The sequence below is a fragment of the Glycine soja genome, chromosome 17, assembly GCF_004193775.1.
Source record: "Glycine soja cultivar W05 chromosome 17, ASM419377v2, whole genome shotgun sequence".
Lineage (NCBI taxonomy): Eukaryota > Viridiplantae > Streptophyta > Magnoliopsida > Fabales > Fabaceae > Glycine > Glycine soja.
In genome coordinates, this window is record NC_041018.1 from 15,852,108 (window position 1) to 15,873,672 (window position 21,565).

The 21,565-nt window shown below is 32.8% G+C and overlaps 1 protein-coding gene and 1 long non-coding RNA gene across 6 annotated transcripts; both read left to right on the plus strand.

Moving 5' to 3' along the window:
• Window positions 1-458: 458 nt before the first annotated feature.
• Window positions 459-922, plus strand: LOC114392510. The gene is made up of 2 exons (XR_003662327.1): window positions 459-584; window positions 697-922. It is a non-coding gene; the product is annotated as an uncharacterized LOC114392510 (long non-coding RNA).
• A 4,535-nt stretch (window positions 923-5,457) lies between these two features.
• Window positions 5,458-21,148, plus strand: LOC114393707 (protein FLX-like 1). 5 transcript variants are annotated; one of them, XR_003662581.1, is made up of 7 exons: window positions 5,458-5,818; window positions 6,343-6,506; window positions 6,647-7,085; window positions 7,291-9,877; window positions 15,634-15,691; window positions 17,725-18,043; window positions 20,471-21,148. XR_003662581.1 is itself a non-coding variant. In XM_028355113.1 (4 exons), exons 2-4 carry the CDS (start codon window positions 6,401-6,403, stop codon window positions 7,489-7,491), a joined length of 384 nt encoding a protein of 127 aa, XP_028210914.1. In that variant the 5' UTR covers window positions 5,458-5,818; window positions 6,343-6,400; the 3' UTR covers window positions 7,492-7,800. The 5 variants fall into 5 exon arrangements, 1 of the variants encoding a protein (XP_028210914.1); XR_003662582.1 differs by having other exon boundaries at window positions 6,647-6,818; XR_003662579.1 differs by having other exon boundaries at window positions 6,647-9,877.
• Window positions 21,149-21,565: the final 417 nt, after the last annotated feature.

Here is a 21,565-nt window from a genome sequence, read left to right on the forward strand (position 1 = left end):
CTTTTGCAATGCACAACTAAAATAATAATAATAATAATAATAATAATAATAATAATAATAATTATTATTATTATTCAATTGTATTCTTTTCTATTAAAATGAATTGACCGACAATATTTAATAGTGACATGTGAAGTGTACGTTATTTTTGAATAAAATGTAAAAGAATAAAAAAGGGTTTATGAGCATTTAATAATTAATGTCCTTAAAAAATGCATTTAATGATTAATTAATTGACTCCATTAGTTATATGTCATGCTAACGTTTGTTATTTTTTTTTTAAAGATTTTTCTATTTAAAAAGTATAAGACTGACTAGTCATTCTTATCAGTGCTTCACAGTTTTACCTTTATATTAAAAAAATATTTAATTAGTTTAAGATTTTTTTTATATCTCTTTAAAGCATACAAATATTATATTTTTGTTTGTCTGTGTAATTAGAGCATATAAATGCATAAGCTCCTCTCTTTCATAAGATCTATCATTGTAGAACGAGCTAGCTATACATTGTTTCCCAAATTAAGAAATGAAAACTGCTTTTTATTTTGCCGGCATCTTCTTGCTTGTTCTCCACACTGTTTTTGGTAAACACTACTTTCCACAAATTTTGGACGTTCAGTTCTAATTTGTGTGCATTGAGTTTTCACAAGATTAATTATTTATTTATGTGACTAGTTGATGTACTGTTTGCTGTAGGAAATCAAGTGCAAATGGCAGTAGTACCTGAAAGATGTCTGGGTAAAAATTTGTATGGTTTTTGTAAATTTAACGAAGATCCTTGTAACTTTCGTTGTAAGCAAAGTTTTGGATCAGACTATCATGGAATTTGTAGCATTCGATTCCATTTTTGTATTTGTCGTAATTGTTAAGACAATATAGTATTGAAAAGTAAATATAAATAAAATGACTGCTTTGTCAGACACTCTTTTCTCTCTCTTCCCAGTTTTTAGTAGCATGCATGCATGTGTCCCATTTCATGTTAACATGTGCATATAATCAATTTTGTTAACAATGTTTATACAAAAAAAAAAAAACATTGTTAACAATGTTTTTTCCAAATAAATTGATTTTTACTGCCTTACTATCTAAAATTGTGAGGATGAATATTAAAAGGTTAAACCAGAAAAGTTAGAGAAGAAAAAAAGAAGATACATTCAATGCAAGTTTCAGTTCAGATCAGCCTCTTCAACTAGAACTTGTGACATGCTGTTATATAAGGCTTAAAAGCCTTTAACAGGCTAAAAACATTTTTAACCAATCTTATTAATATTTAATGAATAATTAATATTAGCATGTTATTAAGATGCTAATTAGGTCATTAAGTTTTTAATTTACATTAAATTAAAGTCTTTCACAAAAAATGACTAAACAAACTTTTTTTATATAAATTTGTTTTATACCCATTATCACAAAAGAAATTTTTAAGATTTCATTTTCATATTTGTGCTCAATGGATGTCACATAAAAAACTTTTTAAAAAATTGCCTCCAAGAATTAGTAAAAGAAAATCCTAAATGTGTTTACTAAACATCCTCCATAATTTTGCAATAATAATTAAGTTTATAAGATTATTACAACATAGAATCTACTTTATTACAAATAAGATAAGGTTGCATAGTCACAAAATAAGACAACCTTTAAACTACTGACACGTGACACACAACCAGGATAAGATAAGGGTTATTCTTATCCTGAAGATTACCCTCTCTACAACATACCTTTATATAGCTGTTTTCCATTCGACATTAGTCTGATCATTCTATCCCTTCTTTACTGTAAAAATTTAAAAATATACACGTGGGACAATGAAAAGTATCTTACTAAACTAGAGTGTTCAACTTATAGGTTACAAATAAATATTGTTTTGTAGTTCAAGAGTTCCTCTTATATGTGACTAAAAATGTATTTTAAAATTTTAATTCAAGATTTACTTCTCTTTCCATAAAATGTATTTTTTTTTTATCTTCATCCATCCATCTACATCTATATCAACTAGGATCATATTCATGCTTTTGAGTTTTGACTTTGTTTATAGTTTTATATGCTCAAACAATAACAACACTAGAAGGAAATGATAAAAGGAGGATTGGAAGAAGAAGAAAAATGAAAGGAAAAAGAATATAAAAGTTATTGATTGTACATTTTAATCTCCAAACTTGTTATTCTTCATTGTCCTTCTTATTATCTACTATATATGATATTATAATTTTATATCTTTAAATAGAATTACAAATTAACCACTAGGATTGACTAGTGGTGAGAGGAGATTTGGGTAGAATACATAAGGACTTAAGTTCAATACTCATTATCACCATTATACACTAAATAGAATTATAAGTTATTGTAGAATTGTTATCAATACTATATGAAAATATTCTTTCATAAGACTAAATTAAGTTTTTGGTCTTTGAAATTTGGTGTGAATCAAATTTTGAGCCTCCAATTTTTTTTAAAATATTTTAGTTCCTCAAATTTGAAAAAAATACCATTTTTAGTCCTCAAATTTATTGTTTAGGGCCTAAAAACAGTTTTGAAAAAGTCATTTTTGTCCCTATCATTCTAAGGGACTAAAACCTATTTTTCAATTTTTATGCATTAAAATGTTAATTTTTTTAATGTCTTCAAAACAATAACCCTTTTGAAAATGTGTTCTTTTGTGAATAAGAAATGAAAAAGTTGTAAACCTTTGTTTAATTTAACTTTTTTTTAACTAAATTGAAAAGTAAGGAAAAAATAAATAAAAAATAGGTTAAATTATGTTGTACTTTCCTTAATTAGTTAACAATTAATTAGCTTCTTTAACAAAACAAATTAATTGAGTCATGTACTTATATTATTTTTAATCATGTCATTTCATTTAATTATCCTTATGAAAAATTAATCATAAAGTCTTAATTAAAAAATAAATATAATTTTAGTTGAATCCTTGAATTTAAGTTGTTTTTCAGTTAGTTCTTTATACTTAATTTTTGTAAGGACAACCGATAGAAAGAAAGATCCAATTAAAAAACAAATATAATTTTAAAGATCCAATTGATTTTTCTTTCTTTCAAAAATTTAATTAAAAATTGTTAAATAATGTAGGAAATTATATATAAATAATTTAACCTTAAAAATATTATAATTATAAAATTAAAATAAATCATAAAATTTATGTTTGTAAAATTTGTAATAATTTTTTAGTCCTCTCAAAATTTAAATGTATAATATTTTGATCCAACTATAGGTTGGGATAACCCATATCTACATCTGAAGTTACTTGGATAATGGATGCCGATGTAGAAAATGTTAGCTTTTAAACTTTTTATATCATGTAAAAATTGATCATTAAAAGGCTTCTTCATGCATGACTGTCTTTCCCATTGCCGGATACATAAGAAGAGAAGCAATTGCAACAACGCCAAGGTGAGAACAACAAAAAGCAACAGAGTCAATACCATCCAAGCCACAAGAAAATCAAACAAAGAACACAAAAAAAGAATAAATACATCATCCACATCAATCATCATATTCCCACTGTCTAATAGCCATTTCATACCACAAATTGTAATCACTTTCACAACAAAATTGATACCATCCAATCCCCAAAATACTTCGTCAGCGCTCAATCACCTACGCCACCTTCGATGTGCCACCACCTCCACGTGATCTTTGTTAATCATACCACCCTTTGGTTAATCAGCCTTCACCACCGCATGATCTTTGCCATTAGTTGTGTGTGCGGCTTAGGGGTTGGGCCTTAGGCTCCCTAGTAGCTACAATCGTATTTTCATAAGTTTTAATTCTTTATATTAATTATGAGATTAATTTTTTATTAGAACTTAATTAGACATAAGTTCTTTATCTTTCCTTAAGAATAGATTCTGGTAGGATCTAATCCATGATCTCCCCCACAAACTCAAACTTAGCCCGTGTTATCAATTTTATACTTATTTGGTAGATTTTCATCTTCAATTTAGATTGTTAGTGTTTTTTTATTATATTTAAAATGTTGGTATATTTTAGTGTGATAAATTTTAACTTAAAAAATAAATTTAATTTTTTTCTTCTAATTTCATATATTTTTTTCACTTTTTTAAAATATTTTTTTAGGATAAATAGTTATTTTTGTTCAATCATTAATGAATTCGTCTCTAAAAGATAAAAATTCAAATCTTAGTATCCGAAAGTGAAAAAAGTGCGATAAATTCATTCATCCATTAACTTTCATCCGTTACCGTTAATAAAAGAGTTTACGTGACACATTTATAGACGAATTCATCAGCGCTCTACACATTCATGTACAATGACTATTTATCCAAAATATAATTTAATATTCATTTTCTCCTTCTTTTTTAATCGTAAAAAATATAACATTATGATAAACACTTATAAAACTAGGAAAACAAACATAAGTTATAACAAATATAATAATAAACATAATCTGTCTGTTGCTCTAAAAAATTATGTTTATTAATTAACATTATGTTTATTAATCCTTAAAAATTGTAGAGCAATAGAAAAATTATGTTTATTAATTAATATCATGTTTATTATTATGTTTATTCTAACTTATACTTGTTTTTCTATTTTTTAAGTGCTTATTATAATATTATGCTTGCAACAATTAAAAAAAGGAAAAAGATGAAGATTAAATTATATTTTGAGTAAATAATTATTTTCGTCCCTAAATATGTAGGACACTTATAAATTTATCCCTAGATGTATCACGTATGACCTAATTTATTAGCACTCTATACATTTAAAACATGACTATTTTTTTTTTTAACTATAAAATCTACTTTGTTGCAAACTACTATTTGAGCGAGTAAACTGCTTTTGCGGCCCATATACAGATCTTACAAAAAGATAATTTGTTTTGCTTCTCGATCTGATTCTTCTAAAATGCACATTTTACATGTCGAGTCTTAAATAGACCATATTGGTCTTATTCATTCCTAGTTGGTGTTTAATTGGCTAATGAACCAACTTTATATGCATAGTCATTGGACACATATGTTCAAATATATTCCAACTTAACTCTTGACTAAAATTTGATACATTTTAATGGTGAAAAAGAAAAAATCACTAAAAATTTAAGAGAAATAAATTTTAAACATTTACATATTTTCTAGTCAAATAACATATTTCAACTATTATAATAGTAGAAGAAGGGTTATGCACTTATATTATTTTTTTAATTACTCATTTAATTTATATAGTTTCTAAATTTATCTTTCTTAATTCTTATAATTAATAAGTGAATTTTTTATACCTCAAATTTATATTTTAATTCTCAAAATATTTCTGTTATTAATTTTTTTAACTCCACTAATTAAAATATTTTAAGAATTTTTTTGAGAATTAAAATATAAATTTCAGATTAAAAAATTACTTATTAAATATAAGGATAAAAATAAATAAGTTTCAAAATTATAAGAAGTAAATAATTAATTAAATATTTTTTTTCCACAAACATCCATATCTCACCGGGACAGTGCAGTGCAGAGTACGCTACTCTCCTCCATCAACAACAACAACCACCGTCGCGTTTAGGTCATTCTTCTCTTTCTTTTCACACCCAACAATGTCATTCCCTCTTCCCATAAAACCACTGCTTCCACTTTTCTCCTTTCACCCTCACTTCCCCTTTTCTTCCACCATCATAACGATGTACGGCGCGCGAGCCCACCACCACCACCTTCTAGAAGACTTCCGCAACCCGCAGCTAGGGCTGGGCCAGGGCCCGCGTGGGCCTATCCTGCTGCACCCTGCGGCTATCATCGAGGAGCGCCTTGCGGCCCATATCATCTAGAAGTCAAGAGTTGCGGTGTGCAAGGTAGTGGCTGTGTCTCAATATGAGGCAATGTTGTGGATTATGCTTAATGCTTTATTTATGATCAAGGTTTTTAAATTACACTTTGTGATGTATAGTTGACCTTGGTTTTGGTTTATTTTTGAATTATGTTGGCATGTTGCTGTAGACTAGAGTATGTGGTAAATGCTGAATGAGAATCCTATGTATGTTTAACGTTTTAAATTACACTTGGTGACGTAAAATTAACCTTGGGTGCCTCAATTAGAGGCAGAGTTTTCGATTGTGCTTGATTAATGATTAAGGTTTTAAATTACACGTTGTGATGTATAGTTGACCTTGGTTATGGTTAATTTTTGGATTATGTTGTTATAGACAAGGGTTTGTGGGGAATGCTGAAGCCTATGTTGGAGGAATTTTATAAAATACTTATTTTTATTGTTATAGAGTATGGTCTGGATGGTGGATATGTTGGTTGCTTAAAAGGTTTTACTGTGATGCTGAGTTGATGTTAATGTTGTTGTTTTTAATTGCCTCTTGGATTTTAGAGCTGCCATTGACTATGAGAAGAAGGGATTTGTGGAAAACTATGAACATGGTCATGTGATGGAGAAGAAGTTGGTTGCAATGGCTTGGGAGATGAAGAAGCTTCGTGCAGAGATTGCAAATGCAGAAGAAAGAGCATGGGCTGTTGCAACGGCTGGGAATCCAGGTATGCTGTTTTATGTGTGATATGGTCTTGATGAGTTAGCAAATTGCAATTTGTAACTTCTAGCGGTGTCTTTTCATGGAATTTAAGCCTACTAATGCTCTTACTTTGTTTTCTGGCCTTTGCTTTGATTTTATTTGTAGGTCAAGGGTATAATGCAAATTATGGCAATGTTGATGCTGGATATGCTGGAAATCCTTACCCTTATAATATGCATTTGGTCTGGATCAAAACTGAAGAGAAGTGTATTTTCCACTTTTTGTATTCTAATCCTGAGGATTACCTTGAATTTTAAGAAGATGGTGCTGTTAGGAGGTAGGACAACAGAAGGGAAGGGAAAAATAGTAAGGGATTAGAAGAATTAATTAGATAAATAGTGGGAAGAACTGAAGAAGGCATTCAGAGAATGAGCAGATTTGAAAGAAAGGGGAAACCATTGGAGGAAAAGTTTTTCTCCTTGTTCTCTTCAATTTCATTCAATCAGAAAAAAAAAAAAACGCTTCTTTTCTTTATGTCCATTTTGGGAACACTGACTGCCACCTGATCTAACCTGCATATTGCTACATTTGGTCTCTCAGTTTGGTCAGTATGAAAATGTCAATTGGTTATTGTGGGTGCAAAATTGTATAGTATAGCTTGCATATAGCTTGGTTTGTCTATTGCCCTAAATGTATTTGATTTTATATGGTGGAAATTATCGTCTACAGAATATATGGTTATTTAATAATCTTTTATGACCTTTCAGTCAATTTGGATATTGTTCTTTGCTAATACTGGTAAATTTCAGGTACAGCCTGGATTGGAGAATTTTCCTCAGGGTGGACCTGGGCCTCCTGCTTGGGGCACATATGACATGCAGCGAGCTCAAGGACACCGGATTTCTGTTAAGCAATCTTATAACTGGTATCTTGGGTTGCAGCTTGTTCAGGGTTTTAAGAGTTATTTACTCATGAATGTCATGGGAATTTGTCTATTAGATGGTCCTTGAAGTTGTACTTAAATTAAAAAGCTCATATGTTGGTTGATGGTGCAACCTAAGAAGTCTTTATCTCCTAATTGTTTTGAGGATTCAGAGGGAGCAAAGGCGTTAAATTTTTATGACAATTTTACTAGGTTTGCTGTTCTTTCGCTGTCTATTTAATATGCGATGGTCAAATTTGGAAGGAAAACCAGTGTTAGGTGTGCTTTGGTACAATTTTGCCTTTTCAGTCTCTAATACAGGGCTCATGATTTTCTTGCTGGAGTCTTTTTGGTAATTTGGGAGATTTACATACTGGAGAGCATTTTTTTATTATGATTTTATTATCTTTCTGTTGATTGTCGGTTTCCTTATTTGTTTTGTTGATGGAGAATTCTATCTGTTCCTTTCATTAAACATATCATATACTATAATATAATAAATTAAACAATAATAGGACTAAAAATATAATAAAATACTCAATAATAGTAGTAAAAATGTAACAAACTATTTAAAGCATAACATATATAATAAATTAAAGAGTAAATTACACAAATCTTCCTTGAGGTTTTGTAAAATTACACAAACCTCTTGATGTAGCGTACATGATGGGAAAAGAACGAGGGTTTCAACAACTCATTGATTTGTAAGAATGTTGAGGGTTGAGAATTGAGAAAAACCTCAAATTTTCATTCAATAATAATCTTCTTTAAGTGATTTCTTCATTTTGAACTCTATGGATCTCTTGGGACATTGGATTTTGATACTAGAGCCCTGACATCCTCTTTCACACCTTGATACCTTTTTAGCCCATGGTTGCGCCACACTTCTACATCACCTCCCCTGCTTTTTTAACATTTTCACTAACCTCCTTTTAGGGGAGCCTGGTGTAATGTTTTTCAAAAAATTAAGGGACTGTCAGTGTATATTTTTAAATAATTAAGGGGAGGGGGGGTTAATGTAATGTATAAGGGTGTTAGTGTATATTTTTAAATAACTGAGGGGGTTAGTGTAGGAGAAGATAAAGGCAGGGGGGTGTTTGTGTAATTTTAAGAAACTTTAAGGGGTGTTAGTGTAATTTACTAGTGGCTATCTCACCATGTGCTATACCACTATGGCAGTTTTTGGGTCGGTCGCTATGCATTGCTATCCGGGATTTAAAACATTGCTTCCAGGTACTATCCTTTTGACGTTTTTTTCCCTTTTGTTTCTGATCATGGCTTCCTCTAGTACTACACCATGGCCTATTGATAACCCCTGGGTAACTCTCACAACTGATGGAGATTTCCTCTAACGTACGAGCATTGCACGACATTCGGTTCTACTGCTTCAGTGTTTGTCGTGCAATTCTTTTCTTATAGATCACATCTGGCTTCTAATTCCACTGATGATCATTTTAGCTCTACCAAACATTGCAATTACATAAGCTGCACAATTTTTTCTAAATCTCTCAACCTTAAGCTACATTTGTAGAATTTGGTAAACCTTGCATGTGTTCTAAAAACTTAGAGCAATTTCTAGTGATAAGGATTTTGGAGGGTTTCACCGGCCTAACAAACCATATTATGGAAGAAGATTGTTTCCTTGGCCTAATGGTTATTGCCAAGACATGGTTTATTCCCATATGGATTCCATTGCAGGTTTTGCACAGAATTGGAGAGCTCTCTTCATATTTTCTTAGGTCTGTTTTATTTCTGTTGATTATCAGTTGTTTTTCCTAAGGAGTATTTATTTCCCTTTTTATATGTATTCCTTTTTCTATTATAACAATTTTTCTTTTATAAAAAAAGAGAAGAAAATCACCTTGAGCACAATTCTTCCTTCATTGTTGCCATATTTTATTTTTTTCCTTGGTTCTGCAGAGTAGAGACCTGTAGATTCCTTGGTTTCTTGTGTTTAGCAAGGAAGTTAAATGTCATTTTCTCCTGTACCATTCTCTGATTCACTTTTCTGAAGTATTAAAATAGAGGATCCACAGCTCATGTTTTGAGCTTGCTGCAGCTGTCATTTTAGTTTTATCGGGTCACCCTTTTCTCCAATAAAATTTATTTTTCTAGTTAAAAGGATGTGTTTCTCCCTCCTTTTTTTTTTGTTATGTGTTAGTTTACGCCTACATATTATCGTGCACAGACTGCAGTTCTGGAATGATTTAGGTTTTTATAATAGATATACTAGCAGCTAACAAGACCGAGGCAAGACAATAATGGAATGTTTCCATTTAGTCAAGCATTAGTTGTGAAGTACAATTCATATTTTATCCTTCACAAGTTTGGTGAATGAGGTTGCATATTGCATTCAAGGAGTGATTTTCTCTCTTGGGAATTTTTCTATTCCTTTTCTGAAGCAGCTAAGTTTGATCTATTTTACTGGCATCATATATTCAACACTGGAGCAGAAGGATGAGAGTCTTAGTCGAGTAAGTTATGCAGCTTCTGAATTGTAAATTCTTTTATTTATTTTGCCTTTCCATATCCCATGATGGCCTTGAATAGGAATTGCCAATTTTGGCCATCCCAACTTTGGTTATGCTAATGTTCTCTTACCATGTTAGATTGAATTTATGCTTGAATTGCATGATATGGTTTGTGTTTGTTTAGATGACAAATCCACTTTTCTGTTTATACCATCCATTCTTTATGTATGCTTATTGGGTTAATTTTCATTTGTCTGCTAATTGGTTTCACCCTCATTTGTTTAGTATCTGAGCAATGTTGTACCTTTCACTTGCAAATGTGTGGACTGGAAACTGAAAACAAGGTGTGGTGAAGTTTGAGGATGAGGTTTGAATCATAGCCAAGAATTAGTGTATTTGCGGCTATAAAATAGGACAAAGTTACTCATTTGTGAGGGGATATATTGTCGCCCTAAAGCTGAGATTTAAGTGTTAAGTTTGGATTTATTAACAAGATGCTATATAGTCTATTTCATAATGATTTTATTGTTTAAACTTTTCAGAGGCGAACCTTTTTACTTCATTTGTGCACATTTTTTATTCTAGTTTTTCTCTTTAAGAACCTGGTAGGTGTTTTAACATGACAAGTCATCTTAGTATAAATAAACACTGAATAACATTTTGCTCTCTTTTTCTTGCCATGTTTTAAGAAGGGCCTCAAAATGATTAGTATAAATTACCTTATTGTCAGTTTTAGCAATTATATACTATCAACAAATCCCAAATTTGGGCTAACTCAACCCCAAAAGCTAGCTAATAGGGTGAAGGTTGCCCTCCACTTACATAGTCTATCTTGGCACTACCCTTTAGCCAATGTGGGGCTTGGTTTTTTCTCAATACACCCCCTCACACCCAGCACTTTTGGGTTTGGTGCGTGGATAATATGGTAAGTGATCCTTTAATGGATCTAGGATAAACACTGATACCATCTTAGAATGTGAGGTTTATTTATTTATTTTGAATGATGCAAAACATTGAAGTTCCTTTCATCAAATAGAAGATCCTTGAAATTATGGCATAGTATCATGGTTCGAGATCCTTGGATGACTCTGTAACAGCACAGGAAAACCCTAAGGATTCTCTCCCCATCTGACTGCTCTAACTCTACTAACAACTCCCTCAAAAACAAATAAATATAAATGCACATAACATTCACTCACTAAGAAATTGGTATTACAATTCCTGAGATCTCACAAAAGAACTAACAGAACTTAAAGCATAACAATAACAAAACTTATAATATTGTAGAAGTCTATAACATTATTCCTACGCAATTCTGCCAAACATAGGCACAATGTATACTGAGGGGCTCCTCAGTCCAACCAGCAAACTAATCAGCATCAAAATCACCAAAATCAAAATCAGGAAGCTCACTAGGCTCATTGTCATCAAACCCACTAATATGAATATCTTCCAAGCCACCAAAATCATCAAAAACCTGTTCATAATCATCAAACGATAGCCAATCAAAATCAAGCCCCGAGTTTGGCTCAATCCCAGATGGAACAGCAGCACCAGCAGTAGATGGTGGTGGTGGCAAGTTCAACAGACTCAAATCTGGTATCTCTAGCCCTGCAAGATCATCCACCAAATAATTAGCCTCAATAGCTTCCTCAGTAGAAACATTACCCTTCTCAATGACAGATGGTGGTGGTGGCAAGTTCAACAGACTCAAATCTGGTATCTCTAGCCCTGCAAGATCATCCACCAAATAATTAGCCTCAATAGCTTCCTCAGTAGAAACATTACCCTTCTCAATGACAGACGGTGGTGAATTGTGTGGCAACACACTCTCTTCTATGTCATCAGAAGTAGTAGAAAACTTCTCAGATACAGACACATCAGCTGCAGCAGCAGCAGCAGAAGAGTTACAGCAGTTACTCTTATCAGAAGTTGTAGCCAAAGGTTCACCAGCAGAACCAGAACCAGTTTTATAAGCTTGAGCCTTTGCCATAGCTTCTAACTCAAGCCTTCTGGCCTCATAGACTTGGGAAGCCTCTTCTGCAGTGTTGAAAGTGCCTAACCATATACGATTGTTCTGAAATGGGTTATAGATCTCAGAAGCCCATTTACCCCATTTTCTCTGCCTGACACCTCTATATTTACCAGGAGTCTTCCTCCTCGTTGATGGGGTATGAGTCAAAACCCTCTTCTTACTTTGGGGTTGACCTTTAGTGCTAACCCTCATTGTATTTTTTTTGTTATTCAACTCACAAGAACTAGTTTCAAGAGTGGTGAATGTGTGAAGAAGAGGGAGAAGAGAGATCTCACACATACTTCTTTTAACTATTCTCGGGTTCTGAATCCTCTTGGAGTCATCATCGGATGAATCAGTAGCATCAGGATCGTCGCAAATGATGCGCAGTTTTCTCATCGCCTTGGACTCTTGCAAGGAGTGAAGCTTTTGCTTCGGTCTAGAAGCTGGTTGTTTCTGACACTCGGGCATGGTGGAAAAAAATTAAGAGAAAAATCCTCCAAAACCCCCACAGAATACCCAGAAAACTGTGAAGGAAACCAAATCGAATCAAAGAAGGAAGGGAATCAAAGGAACAAAGCCAACCGGAAAAAGGGTAACACAATCTCTCAAGGTCTCAGGTGAAATCCCCTCTTAAGAATATGAAGAGACGAGAAAAGCTATGTATGTGAAAGCCTCCGAAACACCCCACTCCACAACAAGTCCTTTTGGCCTCAATTGCATTGAAACAGGTGGGTTCACAATGTTCTTGTTCAGAATGCAGCGTAGCATACAGTAACAGGAGCACACAAAGAATTCACCAAAAAAAAAAGATACAGTAATAGGAGCACAAAAAGAGAGTCAACTAGAAAGAAACAGAAACATAAACAATGAAGAGCTTCAATTGAGCCCCAATCACTGCCAGAATAAACCCTGATGACAAAAATCCACTGCTTGCCCTTTGAAGACAAATTCTCCAAGAATTGCAGAAATCAAGAATTAAGCTTTATCTGCCCTCTCAGCTCTTGTTTGTTTTCACTGAAAAAGAGGAGGCTACTCTGTTTCTGCCTCTGTCTGTCTTCTATGCTTGGCTGTGTTTCTCTCACAGGGAGTGGCCCCTCTCTCTTTTGTTCTTCTCTAGCACAGGCCTGACTCATTCGCCTTTTTTATTTTTAAAATCACCGGTAAAAAATTCACATTAAAGAGACCGAGTAGGTAAAACATATAAATATTAAATGCAAAGTTAATTTCTTTCCATTATTAGGTGTGGGCTGGCATGGGGCTGTGTGTAACATTGCACATACATCAACCATGCATGACCCATCAACATGTTACATGTATATCATGGCAACATAAAGTAACGACTTTCGATACACCCTCGGAATTTGATGTTTCCGTTTTCCACACGTGCATCTAACGTGCACACTGACTCCGTTACGAGGATCCAATGCAAGGTGAATCACACGCGCGTGGAGTTCGAGTGTGGGAATGAAAGTCTTGGGCATGCAGCTTTTTGTGCCCCCAACGGTGATTAACCAAAGGAGCACTTTGATTGCTACACACACAATGATAGCGGATAACATTACTGATATTTACTGGAAATGCCAATAGGTGCCTCTCTGACCCCCCCTCTTCGGGTGTGGTGGTTCTTCTCATTTCAAGAATCTCTATTTGTAGACCTAACATCTTAATCTTAAAAGAGAAAACAAATTCCTAATTTACTGATTATATCTTCGAATCTAAACAACATTGTAAAGATAAAATAATATCCTTTTAAATTTAAACAATATCCTAGAGATTTGAAATTAAAAATTTGAATTGTTTCTCAACACGTTAAATAAATTGGTGTTGTGGGTGTAGGCATGAGGGGCGAACCATGTTTAATAAATTTGAGATCTTATTTTGCTTATGGTGTTACCTTTTTCTTTTTTTTTCTATGGTGTGTTTTCTCAATTGTGTTGTGCGTGAAGAGTTGTATGTTTTTCCCCAACACATTCCTTGTTATGTTATTAATTCAAACATTTATTTTATTTGTGGTTTTATTTGGGAGGGGTGGTGGTGGTTAGTTCCTTGATTTTTTCTTAATTTTTTTTAGATTTGTAGTCGATTGTTATATGATAAACAGATATATCAGGTCTGTTTGCTTTTTGTTTTGGTGGAATTGTTTTAAAAGAAACAATGCTGAAAGAATTGCTTTTTATAAAATATAGGCTACCCAAACACAATTGGTGTGCTGTTGAAAGACATTTTGTTCACCACAAGTATGTTTGGGGTAAAACAAATTGGATGAGAGTAGTTTAATTGTGTTTGTAAACTTCTTTCTTTAAATTCATTCTGTCTTATTATTGGGGGCCGCTTGGTAAAAAGGAAATTTTTTCATGCCTGGGAATCATGAATCCCAGGAATCATGGTTCCTAGGAAAGACTAAAATCTATTTGGATGGTCATAAACATTCTTTGAAATGTTTATACATGTTTCCTGGGAATCAAAGAGATTATTTATCGCATTTAATAATAAATTGTTTAAACGCTTAATATAATTGTATTAAATGAGCAAAATAAGTCTAATGTGACATTTCTATCATAAAAAGGGTAACAATACAATTTTACAGCACTGAAACTTTTCTCCCAACTCGGGAAAGTTAAATTCCACTTCCCCCATGGGAACAATTTTGCGGGAAACAGGTAAAACACATTCTTGGGAAACTATATTTCTGGGGAATGCTATTTTTTAAATAATAAAATATAGGAAATAAACATTCCCAAATTTATATTCCTGGAAAACTAAAAGTTTTCCTTGTACCAAATGCTCCTTGGTGTCCTCAAAGCTGTAATCATTGGTTTCAGATTGACAGTCTTATAATATCTGGGTTTTTACAATGTTACTTTGTAGTGTTTTTACAATATCATTGGTTTTATATTCCTTCCATGCAATACTTGGAGAGTCCTATCAGTTATATATTCTGTTTTCTGATTTACATCTTTCCCTTAATTTTGACAAATGGCTTTGTTAAACGAGGTTCAATTCCAATTTTAGCTAATCTGTTCACTCTTAATCTAGGGACTATATTTATTATCAGTAATTGGCAATGAAAACTCATTTATTCTGTACTTGTGTTATTGTGACATAATTTTTTCTCTGCATATTGGCATCTGTGTCATGTCTGACAAAGTGATGGAGATGAAATTGTAAATCATAGGACCCAAATGGATGAAATGAACGAAGGAATTCTTCATGTGTTATTTGTTGATCTTAGAGGAACATTTTATCATGCATTCACAAGACCAACGAGCCTTTATGGTGCCAGGTGATGGGTAGTAAGGTGTCAATGGAGCTAAGCTGAGTGTTGCATAGATGAGAATGTTGCAATAGATAAGTAGGCATACATGAATATATTAGGAAATGAGCAATTACACTTGTTGAGGAAAATATGGTAGAATCTGTCTAGAATCTGTTAATCTAAGAAGACTAATGAAGCCCTAGTTAGGGAAGTTGGTCATATGATCTATGGAGGATAAGAGTAAATCAGAGTGTTAAGTTAGTATTAGAAAGGACCTAGATCCTAGTGGCCTCTCCAAAGACCTATTTTTTACATAACGGAATGGTCTCAATTGATTCATGTAGATGATCCTGCCAAGTGGCCAAAGGCCTTTATTGTTGTTGTGTTGTTGTATACATCAGTCTTCATGTATTAGTTTTATGTAATGATTATCTTGCTTTTTTTAGCATGTGCTCTGTAATGACATGTAAATGTTTTTGTATCTAGGGTTATGAATTTTGGGCTCAAGTGCCTCGGACTCTGATTCCATTGTTCACATCTACAGGTATGTTCTATGTTCTATTGGTGTACCCTATTTAACATCTTACAAACTTTTTTTCTTTGCCTTCTTTAATCAGTTTTGACTATCATTCTGTGCATTATATGAGTATATTAATGCTTATGCAAAATTTAAAATGCTATCTTTGGTCCTATATATAAGAAATATAAGACAAATCATCAAGACCAAGGAAAGTGGTGATCACATTTAGCACTATCATAAATTTAAATTTTATCCCACAAGTGCTCTTAAGTTTAAATGTTGTAAGTGATGGTCTCATTTAATGTTATTACTCATAGTCTAATGAGTGAATGCCTAGTAAATAGAGTTAACAATAAATTAAGGGTATAAAAGAAATTTAACCCTGAATAAGTTTGAAAACCAGCCATTGTTCTTATAATTAAGACCAAAGAAAAAGTCAATTTGTTGCTTATATATAGGACTGAAGGTAGTATATTAAAACAAAATTTAAAAGAAAATGTTTAAAATTATAAAGGCTGTATGTATAATTAGTCATGTTGAATATTAAATATATATATTAAAAGAAATTATTTATGGTTGTAAAAAGATATGCATAATTGTTCTAAAAGAATTTAAATTTAAAAGAAAAGAAATTAAATATGAAGTTGGTCATTCTTTAGGGGAGAGTACAATGAGAATAGATTAAGGGCTAGTTTGTTTAAGCTAATTTTTTTAAAATAAGTATTCTTTTTTAAATAAAATAAGCAGTTTTATGATTTTATAATGTGTTTGTCTAAACTGTTTTTACTTAAAATAAACAATTTTCTGCTTTTTTAATAAGCAAATCCTATCTGCTTTTTATAAAAATGCTTCTTTTAAAGTTGCTTGTTTTAAGTTAAAACAAACTCACCTAATTTTTAGAAATAATCACTTATGTTTCAAAAGCTTTATTAAAAGTTGATAAAAACAAGCTATTGGGTTGGTTTGTTTAAATTTAAAGAAAACAATTTTTAAATAAGCAGATAAGATTTGCTTCTCAAAATAAGCAGAATACAACTTTTTTTTAGTAAAAACAGTTTAGACAAACACACTAAGAAAACAGAAAACTGCTTATTTTATTAAAATAAGTGTTTTTTTCAAGAACTAAGTTTTAACAAGCTCACCCATTATTTCTCTAAAATAAGCTAAGCAAAATGTGCACTAATTTACTCTAAAAAACTATACTCTAAGAGAAAACACAATGAAGCAAAGCCTGCCCAATCCATCAATCCCTATGCATAGCCATATCTGTTAAGGAAATCTCCTTAAGTGACTTTGTGCTTTACACTAATTAGCAGATCTGTTAAGGAATTCCCCCAGAAATGATAATTGTGATTCATATTTGTTGATAATTAGAATAGGATCAGAATAAGATCAGTTTCATATTGTCTTTACTATCATATCAGAATAATGGGAACAATATCTCCTATAATTAATTGTATTGATTGTAATTAATCTATATAAAGAGCCACCAGCACGATCCAGATCCACTTGTTTCTTAACATGGTATCAGAGTCTATTGGTAGTCCACCCGTGTTTATCACGCTCTAGGTGGGTAGCCTTGAGCATGAGGGGGAGTGTTGGAAGCCACCTTAGTTGTGGTCACCCCTAACCCATCTTAGTTGTGACAGGTAGTCGTGGGCAAAATGGGTGTGTTGAAGACTCACGTTGTGGACAAAAGAGGACATGTTGAAGTCTCACATTAACTAGAGATAGTGACGAAATAGAGTGTATAAAGTGGGGAGCAATTGTCACCTTACAAGTTGGTTTTGTAGGGTTGAATTAGGTCTATAACCCACATTCTAAGATCACTACTAAACAAAAGAGAATGTTATTGAGAGCCAATGGAACTTCCATAAAATAGTTTACTTTTACTATATTTAACTTATTTAAAAAATCAATTTTAGATACTTTCTTTCCTCTCTTGTTTCTTTAAAATACAATGGTGATAATGTAAACCCTCCCTCTCCCCAAATTTATGAAAGAACTCTTAATTTTTGTGCTAATAACTCTTACGATATTACTTTTATGCTTTCAAGTTTGAACTGGGATCAAGATCAAATCATCAAAGGATTGTATCAAGGTTTACGTAGTTGGCTCTTCTGAAGTGAGGTGTACTTTAGAGGATAAAGTGCAATTACAATCATTGATTAAAAAATCGATGGTTGAAAATTGTGATAAAATCAAATACATATTTGACAAAACCTAAAATTAATTATAATATCAATTGTTGATTTTCTAATTAATGTCTTTATTACACTTTATTTTCTAAAGTGCTTGATCCACACTTTAGAGGAGCCAAATCCAAGTTCAACTCAAGCTGTTGGAAGGGCAAGGGCGTACAAGCTTACCAAAAAGGTAAGTTCACAATCTGGTACCTACCTTATTTTAGAGTACGAGTATCTACTTTGTAATCAAGTCTCACTTATTAGTCTACATGTTTGTTCTACAAAAAGCCTTGTTTGGCTACAAGTGGTGTTTTGTATTAAATGGCTTTTCAAAGGATTGTAAATGAGTTGAATTAAGTGCTTATGAAGTTTGTTTAGTTAAACAAACAAATTAAATTCAAGCTAATAGTTAGGCTTGATAGTCCAAGTTTTACATTTTGTGAATAGCTTGCGCGCACGCGCATATATATATATATAGTATTATTACTTAGATCATTGCAATTTTATTGTATATATTTACTTTATAAAATTATAATTTTATTTATTATCATCTTACACACATAAGACATACATAATGTCAATTTTTAAGAGTAATTTTAAACGAATGATTTTAAATACGTATACCCACCCATTCACCCATCTAATGCCAATTTTCAAGAGTCATTTTTTTAACCATGTTATGGGTAGAGTATCTATCGGCTTTGCCGATATCTAATCTTTATTGAAAAAATTGACTGACTATCTTTAGTGGGATTTTCCTCTTTCAACCATATTTTTTTTATCCAAGGACTCGAACGTAAGACCTTACTTGAGAGAATCAAGTCCATTACCACTCAAATCAATGATTTGTTGGTTCAAGAGTCATTTAGGATTACTTCAAATTTTAAATGTTACAAAGTAAAAATTATTTTTATTTATTTATTAAGTATATTTTAAATTTTAATGTATTATAATGGTGATTTTCAAGTGGGAGACATGGTTTGGGCTCAACTAGTTATTTGTATTGTGAATTATGCAAAGTGATTGATTGACTTAATGAAAATTGAAACTCTTGTCCATTTTACTTTAGATGTGGGCATGAATCATATTTCCTGTATTGTGCATGTCGATTTTGTCCCATTTATATGTGAAGCAAAACGATTATGTAAAGGGAAAGCTTAAGGGATTTTGTGCATGTCCTATTTCTTGTATTGTGATGAAAATAATTATACTTCCTGGTTCAGGTATAAAATCACACTAAATCACAGATGATGTCTAAGGTGTCTAAGGTGGTGAACCTTGGTAGTTCACGGTGAAGGAAATATGAACATGCAATTGTCGATTTTTAATGTTTTTTTTCTTTTTTTATCGGTTAGTTAAATTTTAATCAAGTATTGCAGTGACTAAAATATTCTTAATCTCCATCTTTTCTTTCCTCTTCTCTAGTGAGCTCCGCACTCCCTTCCGATCTCCACATTCCCTTTTGACAAACTCGCTGATTTGCACACACCACTTTGGGGACTTGAACTTCTCTATTCTAGTGAAGGTTACCAAGCCTTGAATCAGATTTGAGAAACTCAGATTTCAAAAATAAAGCTTAGATCTAAAAACAAAAAGCTACAATTGAAAGCTAAAGAAGAAAAGTAAAAAACAATGATGATGAGATTGAGGGAAAGGGGATCATCAGAGGAGTTAAGAGGTACAATTCTCTTCTATGAAGCATTTGCCACATAAACCTCCCATCGTCGAGGATGAGGTTTGCAACTCGGTTATGCCTTTGTAGGACCTTCCTCTGTGTCACCATCAACCACCATGGTTTTGAACGGTGTTCTTCTTGGAAATAGTTATATGTAGCTTGCATGGCCAGTGGAGCAGATCTGGTAGTGGATGTGGTGGGTCTTGGTGGTGGTGTGATGGGTTTTGGCATATCTCGTGGTGGCAGTGGCAGATCTTGGTGGTGGTGCGATAGCTTCAACGAATCTTGACGGAGGGTTAGAGCTTGTGGGGCCTACTTCGTTGGCACTAAAGAGATCACCAACGGCGATAGTGGTAGGGGTGCTTTGGGAGGTAGAGTATAAAGAAAAAGGAAGGAAGACAACCAAAACTAAGTTAAAGGGTAGTTCTATTAAATACACTCACTCATATTTAAAAAATCATTATTAAAAAAAAAAGACCAACTAAGTTCTAGGTAACACATCCTGACCCTTAATTAATAAAATGTACAATCTAATGGTTTATATTTCCTTCACCACTGTGAACTACCTTCCAAGGTGCACCACCTTAGACATCGTCTAAACCACATGCTTAGTTGCACAATACCATTGGATAAAGAATAACTACACAATCTTAAATACAAGGGAGGAAAAAGTTATTCAGTGAAGGACACGTATGTTGTGATCATGCAGTTGGATTCCTTGCAACCACAACATTGCTTTGCAGCATTATGGAGGGTGAAAGCTCCATCGAAAGTTATCATGTTTGCGTGGAGGGTGTTGTTGGATAGAATTTAGACTAAGCAAGCTCTTAGAGGAGGAATATTAACGTGATTGATAATGGTACTAGGTGCCCTTTGTGTAGTGATGAAATTGAATCCTCTTCTCATCTTTTTAATTACAATTTCTCCTACTTGGTCTGGCAGGGATGCTACGTGTGGCTCGGTTTTCAACCATTTTTGGCATCACAGTGGGGCATGGCTTCACATCTAAGGTTTAGGGATGATGGATGGCTGTTTGGTTTGTTGTTCTCTTGTCCATATGGTTGCATTAGAACGTTGTGGTGTTTAAAGGGGAAAGGTTGTGTATACAGGAGGTGATGGATGCAACGGTTTTTAAGTCTTGAGTTGGTTCAAGGTCAAGTTTGACAAAACGTCGTTCTCTTTTTTTGATTGGATCTCTAATCCTATGATCTGTCTTAAATCTGGTTTTTAAGCTTAGTCCAGCTTCCTCTCGTAGGTGGTGCTTTTGGGTTAGGGTGTTGGTGGTTGTTGTTTGAAGATGTTGGCTTGGCTTAGGACAAGTGTTTTACCTCGGTGGGAATTAGAAGAGATTTTTTTGGATTATTTAGGCTTGTTGGAAGGTTTTTTTGTTCATGGTCTACAGACCTGGAGGGGGTACTGGGTGGTCTTCTTTTGTGCTAACCATTCTTGTACCTCTTGTGGTTTGTCTATCATATCTAGTGATGGAGAGTCCATGTTTTTTCGTTAATCTATTCATTTCCTTTTAGAAAAACAATCTTAAATACAAACTTTCAACAATTCCATTAGCTGGAATTTGTTGGGATTCTTTCAAAAGGAAGTAAGACACATAATATTCTACAAGTGAGTCCTAATAAATTTCAATCACTAGGAAAATGTGTGTTTGAAAGAATGCATTAAAGAACATGTTGCTCTCATTTCTCTAATTAGAATTCCATATCCCATGCTTATGATAAAGCTTTTCAATTTTGACAAGAGCCATGGAATAACAATAAATCTTCACAACATTTCTTTTCCACTTATCAGTTTCTTGGTTCTTATGTGTTAACTAAAAAAACATTAGTGTTTTAAGACAAATCAAGACTTATAATTATTTTGATTGGATGCAAATAAATGCAAAAGTTAAAAGTTGTGTCTTATGTAAAATCAGACCATGCTACATACCTCCTGCGTTTGTAGCATCAGATGAGTATATGATCAATGATCTAATATAACATTTAAAGACGGCATTTAAAATTTCATTTGTTTGTGTCTCAGATT